Here is a 22475-nt window from a genome sequence, read left to right on the forward strand (position 1 = left end):
TGGCAAAAATGTGAATAAAGTACAGTAAACGTAAAGTTTAATTAACTTCCATAATTCAGTGCGAATGTCCATTTCAAGGATGTCATTTTATGTTAATGGAGTCCCCAAGTGCAATTTGGCATGGAAAGTATGTTGTTTTACATTAAATATGTTAAATGATTGATCGAAACTTAAAATGTATTAACTCCTGAGTTGTTTCAACGCATATACATTGGATATCAAAATGTTTAGCTATAATCGTCAGGCCTAGGGCGAAACAAAGACCTCATGACGTTAAAAGAGGAATCAGTAACTTTCCACCTTAAAATGTTGCACCCCTAAATAAATTATTAGAGCTAATATTTTTTTTTAAATAATGTATATTCTTACTTGAGATGAAAACATAGTGACAGAAAATATTTTATTCTACACAAGGGTACTTATTCACTTTATCCTGATAACCCCCTATTACCATATATCTCTGAATAGGACATTTATACAATGGCATCAATAAACCTGACCCAATTCTAGCCTGTAACAATGTATACATGAATATACGATCATACCAGCAGAGGGTGTTGCTCTGATTAGCTCCACCCCTGATGGCAGGTCTAGCCGCTGACTGTAGACTAGTTTAGAGCTCAGGATGAGTTTGCTGGCTGACTGCAAGTTGGCGGAAGAGGAGGACCGGGGCAGCGGACTATGACCCGGAGTGATATCAGGAGATGAGTCAGCATTGCTTTGACTCAAAGGAACCATCAGCTGGTTTTGGAAAACGCGGTCATTTACTGGCTCTTCTGTAAGGACAAAAAAAAAAATTTTTTTACACCAATTTTCAAAACACATGATATATAGAATGCATTTCAGATAAGAGTGAAAATTAGAGACAGACAGATAAACAGAAAGCTATATACAGTACAAATGTAGGCTACATTATTGATGTCCAATAGGAAAATTAAGGCATCATTTCCTTGTAAACAATTTAGATCTCTGAAAAGGACATGAGTCATTAGATGAAGTATGAGTTCTCCATTCATGAGACTCCCTTCACAGTTTCCCCTCATACACTGTCTGCTCACAGCTGTGTCATCATTTCATAACTAACCTACACCATACGCACCCACACAAGCATGCACTGAGCGCAGATGAAGATGCCACATCTGTAATACTGAGTTCCGATTCGCATCCTTCTCGATCACCACCAGGAAGAACTTCTCTGAGAAAGGAGGGGGCTGGTACTCTAGAACAAAGATAACCCAAATGAAATGTTCTGTAAAAATCAGACTTCAAAACCTAAAAAGAATGATTTTTATACCTTCTGCAGAGGGAAAGCTAGTATTGAAATCTGGAATGTTTTCATGTGGTTTGTATCCTAAAATAAAATCTTCCTGGAATACGTGGAGCAGCTGAGTGTTTGAGCCACACTAGGAGACAGCATACACACAACATGTCATTTTCGAAAAGTAACAATTTAGACACACAATGTCAATCTTACAAACAGAAACTTGCATATGCACACACAAACAGAGGTAGACCCCACCTGGTTGGTAATGACATCCAGCTCGATGATGCAGCCGGGTCGGGCAGTGGACTGCTGACTCACAATGTTGAACACTTCACCCACCAATTTCTAAACACAAAACCAACCATCAGAAATAACAGAAATACTCATATCAACCATAGTATAGTATATCTATATTAGGGCTGTGAAAAGATTAATTGCGATTAATCGCATCCAAAATAAAAGTTTGTGTTTACATAATGTATGTGTGTGCACTGTGTATAATTATTTTGTATATATATATAAATACACACACATGCATGTATATATTTAAGAAATATTTGCATGTATATACTGTATATATTTATATATAATTTATATTATATATAAATATAAATATTTTATATATAAATAAATAAAAATTCTTAAAAGTATAATACATGTGTGTGTATTTATATATACAAAATAATTATACACAGTGCACACACATATATTATGTAAACGCAAACTTTTATTTTGGATGCGATTAATCGCGATTAATCTTTTCCCAGCCCTAATCTATATCTATCTATCTATCTATCTATCTATCTATCTATCTATATATATATATATATATATATATAGTATATCTGATATATAGAACTCAAAATTACATTTATTTTGCATTACTTGCCAGATAAGCACATTATTTTGATAAAATCTTGTCTTAGAAGCTCTTACAGAGGTCTCTGGGTCAGAGAGTTCATCCAGTAGTTTGCGGGCATCCACCACAGCTTGATACAGACGCAGGTTTTTACCATCAGACGCCACAAAGCACGCACTTGCTGAGTTACAGTACGTACCTGGCGTAAACACAAACATTTGTATTAAGCCCAACAGAGTAGTGCAATAAATGCAATAAATAGTTTCTGGGCAGCTGCTAGAGCACTGCTAGGTAGTGTTTTGGGTGGTTGTTGGGTGCTTTGCTGGGCAGTATTTAAGGACTTCTGGGTGGTTGCTAGGGCATTGCTAGACAGTTAATGGGTGTTTGCTATGACATTGCTCGGTATTTTCTATGGTGCTCTGGGTGGTTGCTAGGCAGTTTTTTTTTAGTTGATATGGCATACTGTAGCTAGGTAGATCAGGGAGTTCTAGGCGGATGATGGGGCATTGCCAGGTAGTTTCTAGGGTGTTGCTATGGTGTTATAGTGATTTCTACACAGTTTCTGATGGTTGCTAGGATGTTGCCATGGTGGTTTGTGTGGTGGCTAAGGTAGGCCATGTCTAGGGTGTTCTGGGTAGTTGTTAGGGTGGTTCATAAGGTACTATGTATAGTTATAAGGGAATTGCTTGTGTTGATATTTGGGTGCTACTAAGCAGTTCCGAGAGTGTTCTGTTGCAAGGACACTGCTAGGGTATTCTGCTTTATCATTAAAATTGATAGCTCTGATCATTTACAAAAGTAATACCATGCCTCTGATAAAAACAATTACAACTTTAGGGAACATTAATGCCCATAGCACTGTGCAGAACAAAGTTTAGGTCTCCAGTAATCACTCCCTATGATGGATAGTAATGTATACCAAACAAAACTTTGATTATGAGTTTTGGAGGTTGGTATAAAAGCAGCTGTAGTGTTACACTCACCGAGCACTGAGCTAGGGATAAGTGTTGGCAGCCAGGCGACATTAGAGAATGCGGATGTGTGGAGAGAGTTGATTCGTGCGAGCTCGGACACACCCCCAGTGCAGGACAGTGGGCCAATGTGATCGACTCTCCAGAGGATCAGCTCACTATAGATCGCGTTCGGGTCGTGGAACGTACGTGTGGCTGCATTTCGCAATTGTTTACGAGGAACGCCTCTCATTGGCCTGGTGGGTTGTAGAGCCACGTCCCCAATCTGATCTCCATCAATACTTCCAGAGGACGGAGTTAACAGTGCATTGTGATGTGATGATGTTAACAGCAAAGGAAGGACCGTGTGACAAGCCAAATCATTAAGATGGAAACGGTGTCCGCAGTAACGGAACTTGTGTGAAACTGTGAGGACGTTTGAAAAGGCAGACTTCTCTGCAAAGGTCACAGCCCATTGGTTGAGTGAGCCATCTATGTGTTTGGACACCATCATGACGGCAGGGCCGATGACAGCAGCAAGAGAGTATCCGAGACCACCTAGCCCCGCAGACGCAGAGGCGCTCTGAGGAACCCGCCGCTCACTACGCTTCTCCTCCAGAGCATTGCAGCTCTCTTGGTCCATAAACGTACATGCGTACATCATGATGTTCTTACTGAGGGAATTAGCATCACCCGTGGGGAACGCCACTGGGATACGAGAGGAGAACGACACCTGAAAGAGAAATTGAATAGATTTTACTTAGTTTACCAGGGTAATTATTAGTGGTTGGCCAATATGAGTTGTTTAAAGGGGCCATATCATGCTTTTAAATCGTTCCTTTTTACATATAAATCATACATTTGTGGTCTATATAAAGCAGAACTGCAATGCTTGGGTCTGAATTCCTCATTATTATAGCTCCACAGGCCCCTTTTCTACCCCTTTTCTTATGTGCGTCTGAGAGCAACTCGTTTTGGTGCGGTCTCTTTAAATGCAAATGAGACACTTCATACCCCGCCCCCTCTCCAGGCTGCAGAGGTGACACTCGGTTCAACTCCACCCTGTTCGGCCATTTTTGTAGTTTGATAGCAGAGATATGATTATCTAGCGGCACAGAAACTTTTTATTCACATGTTATTAACAAAATGTCAACAACGGAAGACTTGTCCATCAAGCCTTACATGTTCGAGCCAGAGTCGGACCCGGAGCGAAATGGAAATGAAGACGACGAATCTGCACTTTTGACATGAGGTAACATAGAGTTTTCAAAGAAAGCAACTGAGCACATCTGGGGTTTTGTTTAACAGCCTTTGTCAGCAAATGTTGGTCTGTGTCTTGTTGGTTTAGCCCTCTAAATAAAGTGAAAGTCGATTATTTCTCTTGTTAAAACAAGCACACTAACAAGACAAATGACTACGGCCTAATTTTACCACTAAAAATCTGTATTGATAATATGCTACGTTTAGAAAAGCATCAGAAAACACAGCAGCTAAATGACCATTGTCATAATTATACTCAACAACAGTAATACTGCTACAGACGTGTACTTAAAAAAAAGAAAAGACAAAGGTACTGCTATTACGGTGTAATGAAGCGTGTGGGTTACTAACTTACATCCAACAACCTAACATTTTGAATTACTCTGTCGTAACTTCTGCATCCTTGAGCTTGGACTACAAAATCGCAGCGAGAAATACAAATGGCGGATTGCTCGAAGTGTTTGACCGGAAGTCGATGTCCTTATTTGGCAGTTCCGCTGCAAAAACTGTGACGTAATAGTTCAAAAAACGTCATAGATAATAGAAAAATCGGAACAGGTTGAAAAATATGACCAAAACTGAATATAAAGATATCAATGAAGCACCTGAAGAGACTAATTTCACATTATCTGTACTTATAAACACTCCAAATATACAAAAAACTGCATTTACAGGCTAAAAAAGTGGATTTAGCATGATATGTCCCCTTTAAAGGACAATTCCTGCGCAAAATGAACCTAGGGGTAAATAACACATTGGTACAGAGTCGACCGCTCTCTGGGATGCGTTTTCATGATAATCGAATGTACCCAGTTTTTCCTTTAGTTTTAGTTTTATCACAGATGAGCTTATAACGCTAGTATAAAGGGCATAGAATAAGTACAAATAAAAAATCGCTTGTAAATACCAACCACAAACAAGGCTCAAAATAGTCCCAAACTAACACGGTAGCATAAATGAGGGTCTCAACCTGCAAACCGAAGCATTGAGAACTTTGTACGTGTACAGAGAGATTAATAAGGAGATACTTTATAAAGACAGTACACTTCGCGTATATGGAGCCATCTTTGGAAAACAGTCTCGACCAGTCGAACCACAAACGCCGTGCTACGTGCTGGTCGATAGTCACAGTTCAGCTCACCTAGCACAGCGCACGTGGTTCGAATGTTTTCCTAATACGGCTACTGCCTATATACGTGAAGTGCACTGTGGCTGTTGTACTGTAATACTGGGTGGCTGTTTGCTAATGAACTCATGGTCGAGTTAACATAACTAGTGAAGCACCAACATTTTTTGGAGGGCCAAAATCATTGACAGAAACAGTGACATTTAATTAACACTTTTCCAAAGGAACGTTTTGACCGTCAGTGTCTATTTCGTTCATTTCGATGAAATGAGATCTTTTAGCTGTTCAATGCAAAAAGATGCTTCTATGCTGTGCTCAGTTTATACGTGAACAAACCGTCATTAAACATTATTACTAGCACACCTACCATCCGATAAATAAAATAAGGCTTGTACCCTATTTTTAAACAAATACATGAATATGAAAAAGTCTGAGCATTCAAAAATTCTGTCGAAATCAATAACAATAAATGTTATCTTGACACTCTTTAATGTGGCGTGAAAGAATACTGTTGCTGCTTCAGTTCAAGCAGCAGCGCAGAGCACACGTGAACCTATCATCTCTTCCTCTATCACTAGTTATAACACAAAATGAAGTAGAAAAAATTATATCATTAAAAAGTTGACATAAAAACTACATGTGCAATTCAAATGTAACAGTTTTTATTTAAGTGTTGATTACTAAATAAATTTGATTCATTAACGTATTATGAAATAAATAAATATTTTAGTAAAAATTTTAACTTTAATTTCAGTTTTGATAAAATAAAATAAAAAAACACATTTCGGTGCATCACTAGTCATAACCATGAGTGTCTTACCTGAACCTGTCTGAAGATGCCAGGTATGAACTCATCCAGGTACTTGACGTGCCAGACGAGGAAGGATCCGTCGTGTGGGTGAATGGTGAAGAGCATGTCTGGACTCTTGTTCCACTCTAGAATGAGAGTCTCCAGCTTTCGTTCCAGCAAAACGGAAGGCAAGGGAACACTGCTGCTTGAACCTGGAGAAGAGGCCTTAGTGCTTCCCTCCTGATCTCCCTCTTCATGTTCTGACGAACCCTTATCAGACATCTCATCCAGATCTAACAAAAACACAAAGATCACATAATACAATATAAATATAGTAAAAGTATAGCAAAAGTAACTAAGCTATGGTTCAAAAACCCCATCAATTTAGCTGACGTCTGTTAGCTTAAGGCCAATATGCTAAAAGGTGTATTCATAACAAGGCAGTACCGAAGTCAAACTTGGGAGCTCCCTCCTGCTCAAAGTCCTCAGTGGCTTGTTCCAGGTGCTGCTCGGAGAGTTTGCGCAGCTGCTGCATGAAAAGGTCCATGGATGTGGTGAAGCTCAGATCTTTATTATTCAGCCAGTGCACCACAAACCCTCCGTTGACATCCTCGGAGAACAGGCCCGATCCAGCCAGCGCTGCAGGGATATCTAATGACAGAGAAAAAGATCAGCTGCCCTCCATGTGTGTGTATTTTTTTTTTTATTTTCAATAAATGAATGAATGTTTAGTATGTTTTAATAAAGCCTATAAAAAGTCTACTCATTCATATTTGAAACGCACAATTTTAAGGCCTCTAAATTATCAACATGATTAAAATGTTACTGAAAAACCTCTTGTATACATTCTACTTCATGCCTTCTGCCCTCTGATTAATATTTGTTTTTAGCAAATAAAATGCCTTTTAGTTTTCAGGGTTTTTTAGTTTGTGATTTGCACGTTTTTAAGCCTTGCCAATTTTAATTTAAATTTAAGTGCAAGACGACGAAAGAGAACTCAATTCGGTACTCCTAGAAAGCTACCTCTCAGAAAACAAGCACATACTGAACTGAGTTCTCCTCTTCTTCTTGCGCTTGAATGGAAATATTGACATACAATTATGTCAAAGTCTTGGCGAGCATGCACAGTAAACATGTAAACGCGCATGTCGCTTATGTCTTAAATGAATGTATGAGAAATAACACCTGTGTGTCAGTATATTCCGTGCATTCTTGTCCTAAACCTTCTGCCTCCCATGTCATTAATGTTAATCAAACAACAAAAGACAGAGAAATTCACTCACTGCCCTTTACTGAATAACTTTTATAACTTTATCCATATTTAATTTATAGAGTGAAGACTATGACGTGTTATTTTGCATTTGATTATTAAATTTCTGTACCTGAAAAGAACTGTTTATTTAATTTGTATGTTTGTTCTATTGCATTTATTTGTGATATTGCTCATAATTTGATTATTTGTTCTTTATTACTGACTTGTCTTTAACAATATTTGAAATGTATTTCTGTTAGGCTAGTAGTTTTGGGTGCCAAGCGATGTCATGCGTTTTTTAGGCCAAAACAGTTTTTGTCAAACACGGCAAACATTTCCTCACTATCCGCTAGCTGCCTGTCCCCTGAACACACTGTAAAAAAAACGCGTTCTCTGCAGACACCCCAGGCTCCAAAAACAGCAACAAAAACAAACTGGGCCAAAACAAAAACAACAAAAACAATCGCACAACGAAACATAACAAACTGTTCCAGCCAATAATCGACAAGAAGGATTTGGGGGTGGGGTTTGGGGGGTTAGTGCGCGGATGTGGAGGAGGGAGGGTCTAGCTAGCCTCCGTTTTGTTTGACAATACATCAAACTTCAACAAGAAGTGACGTCACCCAACATTGCTTAGAGCACCTAAGCACAAACATACAAATTAAATAAACATGGTGCAAGTAACATGGGTCAAAAACAACAAAAAAATTAGGCCTATTTTATTTTATTTATTTACTTTTTGTGATCGGGCCAGTGAAAACATAGGTAGGGCAAGAAAAAATTTGAACCACTGGCATTGAGCCCTGCATATATGGTATTACATAGAAGAAAAGCCTGACGCATCAAATATGATACTCAACAAAAACACGTATGCAAACTTTATATTTATATATATATATATATATATATTAAAAAAAATAAAAAAGATTTCAGACTATTATTTAATATGTCAGTCTTTACAGAGTTAAGCCGTTTGGTTTAAGAGGACAGAGGACATGTTTACTCTGTATTCTCCATGCCATTATACACAATTGTTTATTCATAAACCATGAATACAAGCCCACGTATGTGTGTGTGTATGTGCACCTGTGTTGGGATTGATGCTGGCAGAGATGTGGAAGTGGCAGAGGGCATTGGCGTGGTGCGAGATGTGGCGGTGGGTTTCGTGGGACCCCAGCTGGCTGGGCAGCAGCTCAGTGTGGGCCACCAGGGCGGACGATCTTCTGCGGCCCCTGCGCAGGTGCTTGAGGTGGTGGATAGACTGAATAGAGACAGACAATTTTTCACAATCACAATTCACGTAAAGCAGGCCGATATGAAATAGAGTAGTATTCTCAGCTCCAGTAAACACACTTTGTCATGTGTGAAAATGCAGATTCCATCTGGATCTACAGGTGGCACATGGAGACAGGTGTGTTTGTGTGTGTGTGTGTATGTGTGTGTATGTGTGTGTGTGTGTGTGTGTGTGTGTGTGTGTGTGTGTGTGTGTGTGTGTGTGTGTGTGTGTGTGTGTGTGTGTGTGTGTGTGTGTGTGTGTGTGTGTGTGTGTGCGCGCGCGTGTGTGTGTGTTGAAGATGCAATATTAGTTCAAATATATTAAAGGTGTCACAATTTCACACACTATTCTGTCTGGACTTCTCAAGCACCTTCTCCAAGTACCTAACATTAAATTATTGCACAGTATTTCACCTAAAACTAAATATTTCATCATTATTTCCTCATCTTCAACTTGTTCCAAGCCCAGATTATTTAATTTTCTTCTAAGGCAATGTTATGCTACGATAACGTAATTAAAATTAAATTAAGTACAAGAAAAGCACAATAATAGTATGCATATAATTCATGCATTATGTTCCACGTCTTATAAAGTCAAGTCTGTCATTTGCTAGATGTGTATGAAGAGCAGACCAATAATTCAGAGAAAACTTCCCCTCGGCTTCCCATAGCTTTGAACAAAATTTGAAGCAAGGTAGTTTAAAATGACTACTGGTTGGTTGTATTCAACCTAATATCACACAAGTAATATGGATTTGTTAAGACGTGAGGGTGAGAAATTTTTTAGATAAACTATCCCTTTAAAATCATCAAACTCTTGGCAGCAAAAAGATATTTAGGACACAACATGTACTGATTGTTAGTGTTTGGTTTACATGGAGACAAAAGTGTACAGTTTTGTGTACACTGTTAACACTGAAGATGACAACTGCTTAGGAGGAGGAGATCTGTTGCAAAAAAAAAGCATTCAATACTTAAGAATAACGGCAATATAATTAAATAACATATCCTTTTTATCTAAGCAGATATGATTTGATGCATTAAAATTGCAAACCCAATCAACAATGTGATTATTTTACCAAATTGCAGGTGTGGTGTGTACATATAATTAGCAAGGAATAGTTAATTAACAAGTAAACCAGCTAACATGCCAAGAGTGTTATTCTTTATTATGCACTGACACTGATAATTTAGCCCTACTTTATTTTATTATGTGTTGTTTGAGCATGTGCATTTCTGCATGCTGACCTCCAGAGCGTGCTGTATCTTGTCTTTCTGAGCGACGTTTGGCAGAGTGGTGCTGATACTGGTGCTGTTCTCTGAGATCTGCCCCCCCAACAGACTGTCCTCAGGCAAGAGGGTCTCACTCCACAGACGACAGATGCCATCCGCGCAGGACGTCAGCAGCACGTTACACACCGAGCCCCTACGACATACACAATGAGAAATGCACACTCATGGGTGGAATTCAAAGTGTGAGTTAAATGTGGGTGGCAACTAAAATCTCAGCAGTGTTTCCTGCACTACGAAATGTACAGCGCCTGGGCGAAAGACATTATATTGTACTTGCTGGAGTCTGAAATGAAATGAGATAAAGGGTGGTGAAAAGAAAAATCGATACAGCTTAGTATTTTGCGTGGGGATATTGTATGGATGCACATACGCCAAGTATCAATGTTTTCAGGGAGTTAATTTTGGCTTGCGATTGTGTATAATTTTACCCTACGCTCTGCTCAGTCCATGTTTAGGTGTTAATTAAATGTGTTAATTTGACACCCAAATGCAAGCCAGCGGGGAAATGCGATACAACTAAACTTCCACTTGAGATTGAAGAAGCTGTCTATATAATGCCATTTCTACACTGCCAGCGTACTCGTTCATAATAAAACACTACTGAAAATAAAGACAGCAGCAGCAGTAAAATGTGTCTAATGCTATGCGAGGGTGAAGAAAGTTACTTAAAACAGCCTGAATCATCATTACCTCGGAGTTCACCTGTTACATACGGTCGATGATACTGGTTATATACTCTTTTGAAATCTAACTGTCTAACGTTTTTGTGTAGGCTATTTCACAACGAAAATAACTCCATAGCGCCATCTAGCATCCAAGTTATATGCTGTTAATGGCAAATGTATGTTTTTACCTATAACAACAATATAAATATGATTCGGCACATAATTACATTTCATCACTGAATATGGTCACCTTTGACTTGTTCTTTACGGTGTTAGTAAGGTCATTCTTTGTAAAACTACTTAAAACCCTATTTTTCTTTAAAAAACTAATACATAGAAATTGAGTGTGAAAAAATTAGATTTCTATAATTTTTTTAAAATATAACAAGGAAGGGATGAAAGAGATGGATATGTAGATATGAAATGAACAGAGTGGGAACTTTATCTTATTAGATAAAAATAGATGTGGACAGTTTTCTGTAGGGGGAGATTTGCAATTGAAAAAAGGTAATAAATTGCAATAAATCGCAATATGTTATCACGATACTCAGCATAACGCAAAATGTTTAAAACCGCATAATATTGTATCGTGGCTCAAGTATCATGATTGTATCGTATCGTAGGGCCTTTCCCACTCCTAATATATATATAAAAAATGTATATATAAATATATATATATATATATTAGTGCTGTCAAACGATTAAAATATTTAATCGCGATTAATCGCATTAATGCCATAGTTAACTCGCGATTAATCGCACATTTTATCTATTCTAAATGTCCCTTGATTTCTATTTGTCTCATTATTTTTTCTAATTTTAATGCTCTTATCAACATGGAAAAGTGGATCAGCAGTAAGTTTGTTCTTAGCTGTGGTATCCATGTGCTTCTGTCTGAAGTCATCCATTGTAGAGCTTAGATCGGGCCCAAAAAATCAAGCCCGACCCGAGCCCGTGCGCATTGTGTCCGAGCCCGGCCCGACACATAAACTGTAATTATGAGCCCGAGCCCGATTTAAACCCGTCCATTTTTTTAATACGTGGGTCGTTATAACTGACGTTCTCAACTACTTTCTATGTTACTTTCTCCCGCCCGCAACATTTTTGTCCCGCTCCCGCCCGCAAATAGACTCTTTTTTTGTAGGCTAACTCCAAATACTTTCACCTACGTGTCGCCACCATACACATCAGCATAAATGCTCCTGATAAATTATTTGTTATTAAAGCATGAACACACAAACCACTGTTATAACATAAAAGCAAGCAGGCTACTGAGTGCATGGTTTGGCATTACTGAATGCGCGCAAAGTGTGCTCCCTTAATAATTCCTAAAAAGCTGACATCAGTTCATCACAATCTCACACATCTGTTATTATCAATGAAGCTGACTGCACAATGCATCTTTCATAATATATACACTTTGTTTGTTATAATTTGAGGATTTGCCAGTATACAGAATTCAGCACTGAACAAAAAGTCAGTTTTGAGCGGTGAGGGGAGTCTATTTTAAATGCTTCTGATTGGCCATTGCGTTCAAGAAATCAACACATATGTCTGTGATTGGCTACATCCCTCAACGCTGCAAACATGTTATAAAAAGAAACTCTGGCCTGTAAATTGTTTCTATTTAGTTTTAGTTGTTCTTGTTGCTTTTCTGCAACATATGAATAAAAATGTATTAGTTTTTATGTTTTATTCATAGATATTTCTAGTTTGCGGGAGTCCCGCGAATCTTTTTATTCTCCCGTATCCGCACACAGAGTGAGTGCATTACCGCTCGAGCCCGCCCTCGCACACGGCCATCAAATCTAGTCCCGCGCCGCACTCTATTGCGTTGAGAGTGCACGTCTCTAGATCGGCGTCTCGCGCTCGCGCCATCCACTCAAAACGTAACGTTAGCCTACTACTCTTTGGCCGGCGCGCAAGCCCAAACAAGTACGTGCGGCGTGCCTGTTGTTTTGTTTCCGGTCTAGCTATCCGGTGTGATGTTGTAGTTGTTCTAACGTTACTAGTTGTTGCAACAGCATTTGATAAAAATACAAAGTTTGCTTGGCCAAAAAGAGCGTTAATTTGCGATAAAAAAATTGACGCCGTTAAAATGTGTTTGCGTTAACGCCGTTAATAACGCGTTTAACGCACAGCACTAATATATATATATATATATATATATATATATATATAGTTTAAAATATATTCTCAAGAAACTAAAATTATAGAACAGGACGTTCTGACTCTACAACTGACTGAATTAACCACATTTGAAGTCATTGTAAAATAGTCAATAAATGTACAGCTGTGACTGCACATCAGTTAAATTCAACCCCCATACAAATATATCTACCATGGTAGAAACAATTAGCAGCTTATCTACTACACACATTGCTAGCATTACCATTACACCCAAGCATCAGTGAAGGAGTCTGTGGGTGTGTTTGACATACTTGGGCATGTATTTACTGGTTTTCCTCCAGGAGAAGCCTGTGACCGTACGTGGATGGGCCAGATACACGAATGAGAAATGAACCACTGAGACCTTTTTATCAGTCACGTCTGGCATCACCACTGCAGACTTCCATCCTGTGGTTGGATACCACACCTTCAGCAGGCAGTCATCCTGTGCGTGAGGGAGAGAAATATTTTTACCATCAGAAATGGAGATTACTTTTCTTCTTAAGGGTATGAAAATGAGAAGAAAAAAAAACAAGTGGTTTAATTTCCAAAGGAACCACATTTAAACTGATCAATATTTTTTAGACACCCAAGTAGGATAGTGGGGATCAAACCAACATTAGGATCAGTGAGTAACTAACAATAAAGCCAAAAGTATACGCCTTTTTTTTCTATTTTGGTCTCTGGCTGGTGGACAGTCTGCACAACATAATTATCGTCAGCAGACCAAAGATGTCTACATACAGCTACATGTTTTTGTCCGTATGGACTACAGTGCATGTGCGAGTAATTCGTCCACTAGATCAGTGAGATCCACAAATGTGTGGGAGACGGGACGTCTAGGCCATAACGTATTTTTTCTATGGAATTTTGCAGTATTAATTATATATAACGGAGAGGAACGGAAATCAACGTGATAAGTATGTGTGTTTGCACTGTGCCTAGTGGGGATGTCTAGTTTATTCCAAAAACATTTTCCCCGTTTCTCATTCATTCCTATGGGGGTCAAATTGACACACGAGGGAAGGATTTGTTACTATTTTTACCACAAAAACTATGTGTGTAAAATGACCCGAGGAGAGGATGACGTTAAGTAGACATCCTAACATTTTCACTAACACTGACATTTGCACTAACATTACAATAACTCAGCTGTTTTCAAATGGTGATTCTTTACTAGTAAAACATAATTATTACAACAGGCGTAGCATGTCACACTCTCCTTTATTCAGTTAATCTCAAGTAGCAAAGTCCAATTTAGGGAATCAGTTCATTTGGCAAGTATTAATGATATAAGTATTGATGAGTATTAAAAAAGCACCAAATTTCTTAAGCAACATTTTGTATCTTTTAGTGAAAATTTTGGTTAAATCCTTGTTTCAGCATTATTTTTTTAGTATGTCAATTTATCTGTTCAAATGCGGTTTAAAACTTACAACATTTTTGACTTGATATCCAGGATTCCATACCAGATAAATACTGGTATGATAAAGAGATTGCTCCCTTAAATAGCTTAAATATTGTTAGCTACATTTTGCTAATAGCTTGTAGTGTAGCTAACTACTAGTTTAAAAGTGTACCCTGATTGTAGTTTAACTAGTTGGATCCCATAGCTTCCAATGCTACTCATGTAAATTAGCTTTCCAATACTGATAGGGCTCTACCTTTATATATGTACAAAAGAATGTCTTATTTTACACATTATAATGGTAAAAGTTTTCCATAAGGGATAGGTCTATGTTTTAAAAATTATAATTAGCATAATTTAAGACCAACTGAAGTCCACCATGGATCCACCATGATATAGAACATGACGTATAAGTGTGTGGTACCTTTCCAACAGTGGAGAAGTATTCTCCATCTGGAGACCATTGAGTGATGTGAACGGCAGCAGCAGTCCTGAGACAAAAAAACACATAAAGCTGAAAGTAATTTACACGCACACATTTCTGTGCACATGGTAAAGCAAATATTTAAAATGCCCTCTAAATTGGTGTGTGTTTTGAAGGCCCACATTATACCTGAATGTTCATGTTCAGGGGCCGTAAACACAGAACGTGTTTTATCATTCCACTGCACTACTTTTCCATTGTTATTCTATGTAAACATGCGCTAATTGAAGCTGTTTGACCGTTTGGCTCACGTCTTTTTTGAACATGCACAAGCAGCATTTTTGCAGCATCTCCCAATGCCCCTGACTATAACCATACGTTTTTTTTTAAATTGAAACTCTTAAGACAATAGCGGAATCCACACCACATCAATAATGATGATTTCACAGATTAGACAGAATAGATCAATTTTATGTTTGGCTAGGCACTTGACATTTGAAATAAGTAACAGTGCTCCTGCCAAGTTACTGAATATGTACTGATATGTAAATGTAGCCAGCTAATAAGATATCTGTTATGATTTTTCAAATCACCGTGATTTCTCAATTTAGACAGATGAAGAAACTTTGCACGAGAACCCCTTTGATCTAAAATATTTACCTCTTGAGATTTTAAGTTAATATTTCAATAATTTAACACATTTGCATGTCCATGGTTCTCTGACGTATGTAGTTTAAAAAAATAATTCCATCTTCATCATTGTTTTATTTTGATTGTTTTCATTTTAAAATTATTTATTTATTTTAAATTGACATTATGACTTATCCAACTATTATCTTTCCGTCAATTTATGAACCCCTCACAAAAACCCTGTCCTACAGTTTGCCTACATATTATAGATAAAACTTTTATTTAAGAAGAAAAGCATTCTTTTCCATCATGTGACTCTTTTAAATACATTAATTCATCAAATGTGCTTTAACGTTCAGTAAACCAGACAAGCGACATTAAAGATTTAGTATGCAGACAGAAGTGTGTTTAAGTTATGGTGCACTCACTTGCACTGCCACACACACTTCCAATCATTGAGTATGAGCTCATGAGATCTGTCATCATTCAGCTGAAATTCCTCTTCCTCTATCAGCGTGTCACTAGTAGGAGGAGCCCACAGCTGCAAACGCTCAGTCGCCGCCAAGATACGATTGCCTACACGACAAACAGATGTAATAATTACATATACATATTTGTGTACCACCAATCAAAATTTTGGACAAACCTTCTTGTTCTATAATATTGTTACACTTTATTACTATTTTCCCCTCATTTTTCAAAAATAGTGAAGTCAAAATGATAAAATAACACAAATGAAAGTATGGGAATTATATATATATAACAAACAATGTCTGCCCCATTCACCACTTCAAATCTCAATAGAAGTATAATGTTTTTAAGACGCTTGCACTAAAGGTTGCACTGAAGTCAGATAAATATATCTTCTCAATGTATTATTTAATAAGAGGGTTTAAACAGAGTAAAAAACAATTGGAAAAAAGGGCACTAGTGAAAATATTTAGTACATCCATAAACAAAGTGTATATTTTACACCAACCTTGGGGGTCCCAGGCAAGATTGTAGGTTATAGCACTGAGGAAGAACTGACCAGTCTTTTGCCATTGGTAATTCAGTTGCTTTACAAACACAACAACAGAAAAGGTCAGCTGCACAGAGTGCATTATTAGGAAATAAATGTAACAACTATTCATTTAAAAAACAAAAACAACTACATTAATGTTTACACAAAAATCTGTAAATGTCATTAATATAAAGACATCTTAGTAAAACATGAAGATATAAAAATATAGAAAGCATATATATTTGGGTATATCACTAAAGATGTCAAAATGGCTATAATAATAATAATCATTATCATTATCTCCAAGATCTTCATGATTATCATTATCATATGATCTATGATCAACTGTCCTCCAGGGGAAACTCACCTTGTGACGTTTGTTTGGGTTGGAAGCAATTGGTTCGAAAATACAAACAGTATTTCCATAAGACGCAGCAATCTAAAAAAATAAATTGCATTATACAAGAGCACCATTAGCTAAGATTTACAAAAAAAAATTCACATCAAAAACCTAGTCAGTGCAGGTAACTGGATGTATGCTCATTTATCAATGTTCATACTATGTCAGGAGAGAGTTGTGGCATGTCAGATCCACAATAATGTCTATTCATCAATGACAGATGCCGGTGTCTAGAAGGTGAATGAAGACAGACATATATTGTATATGTTTTGTTACATTTCTCTCTTCTATTCCAGCTTTTAAATCAATTTGCAAGTTGATTTCCCAAAACGTGTAAACGCTGCTCCTCACTAAAGCCTCACCTTCTTTCTTTGTGTATGCCTTTTGGGCGGGCATTATGCTAATTTTTTATATTGTGACTGACGTTTGAGGAAGTAATAGGTCTGAAGTATGGTCTGGTCTGAAGGAATAAATCCCTTTGTGGAAGACTATGAGCTTTACTGCAACTATGCAAATCTTATACATGCAGAAATAGATACTGTACATTAAACACTTAAGGAAAAGGAAAACATCTTTATACGACCCATTTAATTATTCCAACCAGTCTGACACAGCAAGTAGCTTATCAATTACCTTTAAATTACAGCAATTGATACAGTATGTACGACCAATGACATTATACATAGAAACACGGTACACTCGTATTACTATGAATGGGAGAAAGTGTAACACGTAAAATGGCGGAATAAGTCCCGCCATCTAAATAAAAGAGCCAATCGCCGTTTGGTGAAGTTATCGCATCACTGCAGCTACCGTTAGATGCTCCAGTAGAAACAGTCGTGTTCTGAGACGTGCTTAGGACTGTACATTAGCTTGATTCGATAGTTTAGAAACAAAATTTATGTGACAGCTATTGTCAGATTTCATTGGAGATTTCAAATATGAAACTGAATCGAGAGCTTGGTAAACAGTTTGGAGAATTTGATGTTTCGCTATTCAAAGAGATAGGAGCTGCACTTGCATGCCCAAGAGGCGTTTCAAAGATGGCTGCTGAGTAAAATGACTTGTCTTCAAGGGACTTTGGTACAACAACACTGCACTTGAATGAACAAGTCCACAACATTTACATGTACTCAGTTTAAGTGTTTGGTACTGTACATTTTGCGTTTAAGTAATATTGGTTTGTATTATAATTTAAATGTGTTACAGAAGTATTTCTTTATAGTAGCATTGTCTATTTTTTATACTTATATTTGAGGAATATTTTTCAAGATGTTGGTTGTATTTAAGTGTATTTGCCATGTCAGCTTCACATGCTATTACATGGCAGATACAGATTCAATATTCAACAAACAATATAATAAATACAAACATTTTATAAAAATTAACTTTGAATAAAGACCAAAATATTTTGTATAAATAACTATTAAATATTCTTTAAATATAGGCAACTTGTGATGAAAAAAATAGTAAAGGTTTTTCAAAATAAGTTATTTAACTTATAAGTTCTGCCAACATGACACATTGTATATAAATTCATCATGTCTGGATTTAATATTTTTCAAGAATATGCTGTAATATGTCACACTATTTTCAGGAATATGTACAGTAGTAATTCAAATAGTAAAAAAACTGCTCATGTTACTGTTTGCTTGCTGTGTGTAGTTGCTGTGTGTAGTTGCTACTACACATGGTTACTAAGCCATGTGACTGTATCAAATTTTCATGTTGCGGTGATTCCTGAAGCTTTTATCACGGTATACAGTATTATAACGATATTAAAATAAGTTGAAAAAAAATGTGTTGTCCTACCATAACAGGTTTAATAACTTTTTCTTGTAACCAAAAGACCTGAACATTTAAATACAATAAACCAATACACAAAAATGTATAAAGTTTTTCGAAGTGCCCACGATAACAAACTTGTGCACGTTCATTATCGTGATATATATCGTATTACCGAATACAGGCACATGATGCATTGCTTTTGTTATAGTAATCATCATTTGTTCAGTGCTTTATATCAAATGTCTTCTATAAGCATTAATAATATTCTATAAGCATGTAAATGTCAAGAAATATAGTATGGTCTTACCCGGCCAAGCTGCTGAGAGCACTCCACACAGCCCACCTGGATGTTTCCATTCTGAGCTCCAGGAATAATCTGAACACACTCAAAATCACTTGCGAGGATCACGATATCACAGCCTGAGCCATATGCCTAAAGAAACAGAAATCACACAGTTAAAAGTTTGTCATTTTTCAAAACTTATGTAACACCTTACAAAACAGGTTCCCAAAAGCCAAGTAAAACAACGGTCATACTTCTTCAACAAGACATTCAAATCATTAAAAATTATATTTCTACACTGAACAAAATTATAAACGCAACACTTTTGTTTTCGCCCCCATTTTTCATGAGCTGAACTCAAAGATCTAAGACTTTTTCTATACACAAAAGATCTATTTCTCTCAAATATTGTTCACAAATCTGCCTAAATAGCACTTCTTGCAGAGATAATCCATCCACCTCACAGATGTGGCATTTCAAGATGCTGATTAGACAGCATGATTATTGCACAGGTGTGCCTTAGGCTGCATGGCCACAATAAAAGGCCACTCTAAAATGTGCAGTTTTATCACACAGCACAATGACATAGATGTCGTAAGTTTTGAGGGAACTCAGTTGGCATGCTGACTGCAGGAATGTCCAGCACAGCTGTTGCCCGTGAATTGAATGTTAATTTCTCTACCATAAGCCGTCTCCAATGGCGTTTCAGAGAATTCGGCAGTACATCCAACTGGCCTCACAACCACAGACCATGTGTAACCACACCAGCCCAGGACCTCCACATCCAGCATCTTCACCTCCAAGATCAGCTGCTGCAACAATTGGTTTGCATATAGAGTTGTTTTTTGCATAACTTTAAAAACAGAAGCTTTTGTTTACGAGCCACAACCTGTAAGTAATATGATTTATTTTTCGTTGATGTGTTTTCCTGTAATAGTTCGTATTGTTAATTGTACGTTGTAGCAAGGAAGTAAACAAATGACATCGCTGTTTGGCTCTGCTGGTTTGTTAAATGCTCATTCATAACGTTATCCGACAAACACCTAACGTTACAAACTTTTTTTAATCTCAACAGCGAACTTGGAATTATTGTAAAATTAGTTTATCTACATGCTTGTTTATCTACAGGCATGCTAAACATGGTTCTGTTTGATTTGGCAATCAAACCGATGTTTAGTGTTCGTTTTGGGTTAATAGTTCTGTCGACAGTTACAGGTCCTTCTCAAAAAATTAGCATATTGTGATAAAGTTCATTATTTTCCATAATGTAATGATAAAAATTAAACTTTCATATATTTTAGATGCATTGCACACCAACTGAAATATTTTAGGTCTTTTATTGTTTTAATACTGATGATTTTGGCATACAGCTCATGAAAACCCAAAATTCCTATCTAAAAAATTTTGCATATAATGAAAAGGGTCTCTAAACGAGCTATTAACCTAATCATCTGAATCAACTAATTAACTCTAAACACCTGCAAAAGATTCCTGAGGCTTTTAAAAACTCCCAGCCTGTTTCATTACTCAAAACCGCAATCATGGGTAAGACTGCCGACCTGACTGCTGTCCAGAAGGCCATCATTGACACCCTCAAACAAGAGGGTAAGACACAGAAAGAAATTTCTGAACAAATAGGCTGTTCCCAGAGTGCTGTATCAAGGCCTCTCAGTGGGAAGTCTGTGGGAAGGAAAAAGTGTGGCAAAAAACGCTGCACAACGAGAAGAGGTGACCGGACCCTGAGGAAGATTGTGGAGAAGGACCGATTCCAGACCTTGGGGGACCTGCGGAAGCAGTGGACTGAGTCTGGAGTAGAAACATCCAGAGCCACCGTGCACAGCCGTGTGCAGGAAATGGGCTACAGGTGCCGCATTCCCCAGGTCAAGCCACTGTTGAACCAGAAACAGCGGCAGAAGAGCCTGACCTGGGCTACAGAGAAGCAGCACTGGACTGTTCATTATTTTTCTAACGTGAATAGTGTAACAATTTGAACCTTTAGATATCACCATGAAAATGACTGAGTTAATTACTTACATCAGGACAAACAAAAAATGTATTACAAGTTTTTTGAATTTGTTTTTTAACATGGGCAAACGGTGCATAATCTATGTTTGGCATAAATAACACAACATATCTAAACATTGGGTATAGCCAGGTGAAAATGTCTTGTATAATCTTGTTTACATCTAACAGTAAAAGACTAGAGGCAAACAAATGTCACCATAAGGGACACAGAGATTCAGTCATTCACTCAAGGTCCACTCAACTTTCACTGAGCTGTCCCTCAGGTAAGAAAGATTTCCTTTTGATTGATCCAGCCACTTTTTATTTTATCTACCTTTTGTCTTCTACATTCTCCTTACCTGTGTCTCCTGTTCTTCCCTCAGACTCATCCCCCAGAAACAGTCCCACAGACCCAGCCCCAAACCCCATCTCAGCAATAATAATTAATAAAGCCTTGTTTCTAAAGTACTTCTTCCTGCCTCTATGTAGGCTATTAATGCTCACAGGTAGCCTAAATGGGTTCCATTCAGACCTTAACATTAAGTATTTTACAGTAAGATGTCAACAAGATTCAACAAGTCATTTTCACCTGGCTATACCCAATGTTTAGGTGGTACCCATCTGTTGTGGTATTTATGCAAATTAGCACATACGTAATTAGATTATGCACCGCTTACCCATGTTAACAAAGAATTTCAAAAAACTTGTAATACATTTTTTGTTTTTCTTGATGCAAGTAATCAACTTAGTAATTTTCATGGTGATATCTAAAGGTTAAACATTTTAGCCTATTTATGTGAGAAAAAGAACGAATAGGTGTATGAATAGGCTATATTTGGGTCTTTTTCTAAACTTTCTCCTAATGGGATTCTTCTGGGCTTTTTTTTCCTTACTCAAGACATATTGAGGATACAAAATCAGATGAGTTTGCTTCTGTTGCAATTTGTTCAACCTTTTTTTCATAAAATGAATGGACTATCTCTTTCTATTAGAATTACAACTTCATTTTCTACTATAAAGTGGCTCTTCAGTGTACTCATATTTTTACTCGCAGATGTCCAACCTCGAGGGACTGAACAAAAGAAATGGACCAGAAACATATCCATGTCAGCCTCAGAGCCACACCTATTACATAATAGTTAGCAAACTGTTATAGACAGTTCACTTTGGCAAGCTGTTTCGAACTACCGAAACAAACACAAAATGAAATTTGTATTTGGTTAGAGATGACGTCGCACCAGTTTGTTCTTCGATTTCGCTTGAAGTATATAGTGGCATTAAGACTGCCAAAAATGAAAGATTGACATGAGTATATACAGTACCTGTCAAAATTTTGGAAACAACTTTTTTTATATGTTTTTGAAAGAAGTCTCTTATGCTCACTAAGGCTGAATTTATTTATTCGAAAATACAGTGCAAACTGTAATATTGTGAAATATTATTACAATTTAAAATAATTGTTTTCCATTTTAATAAATTTAAAAATGTAATGTATTCCTGTGATAACAGCTGAATTTTCAGCATCATTACACCACTTTTTTAAGACTTTAAAACTATAATAAACATTTCCAATCTTTTGATGGGTACTGTAAATGATGACATAATTTTGTTTTAAACTTTAGGCATCCATTG

General features: G+C 37.2%; 1 protein-coding gene across 12 annotated transcripts in view; it reads right to left on the reverse strand.

The window, feature by feature from the left end:
- Window positions 1-22475, reverse strand: part of dmxl2 (Dmx-like 2) — an 89431-nt gene that overhangs the window by 51562 nt on the left and 15394 nt on the right. For all 12 annotated transcript variants that reach the window (XM_077248211.1, XM_077248205.1, XM_077248210.1 and 9 more), the window contains exons 2-17: window positions 18864-18989; window positions 16736-16807; window positions 16345-16423; window positions 15794-15941; window positions 14736-14802; window positions 13176-13348; window positions 10025-10202; window positions 8588-8762; window positions 6697-6900; window positions 6280-6542; window positions 3107-3806; window positions 2201-2322; window positions 1520-1609; window positions 1295-1403; window positions 1100-1219; window positions 546-776 (exon numbers count right to left, since the gene is read on the reverse strand). In XM_077248211.1, the coding sequence (XP_077104326.1) occupies window positions 546-776; window positions 1100-1219; window positions 1295-1403; window positions 1520-1609; window positions 2201-2322; window positions 3107-3806; window positions 6280-6542; window positions 6697-6900; window positions 8588-8762; window positions 10025-10202; window positions 13176-13348; window positions 14736-14802; window positions 15794-15941; window positions 16345-16423; window positions 16736-16807; window positions 18864-18989 (2857 nt within the window). The remainder of the gene's footprint in view (window positions 1-545; window positions 777-1099; window positions 1220-1294; window positions 1404-1519; window positions 1610-2200; window positions 2323-3106; window positions 3807-6279; window positions 6543-6696; window positions 6901-8587; window positions 8763-10024; window positions 10203-13175; window positions 13349-14735; window positions 14803-15793; window positions 15942-16344; window positions 16424-16735; window positions 16808-18863; window positions 18990-22475) is intronic.

This window comes from Siphateles boraxobius, unplaced genomic scaffold, assembly GCF_051911475.1.
Source record: "Siphateles boraxobius isolate OS27281-9 unplaced genomic scaffold, OSU_SipBor_1 30, whole genome shotgun sequence".
Lineage (NCBI taxonomy): Eukaryota > Metazoa > Chordata > Actinopteri > Cypriniformes > Leuciscidae > Siphateles > Siphateles boraxobius.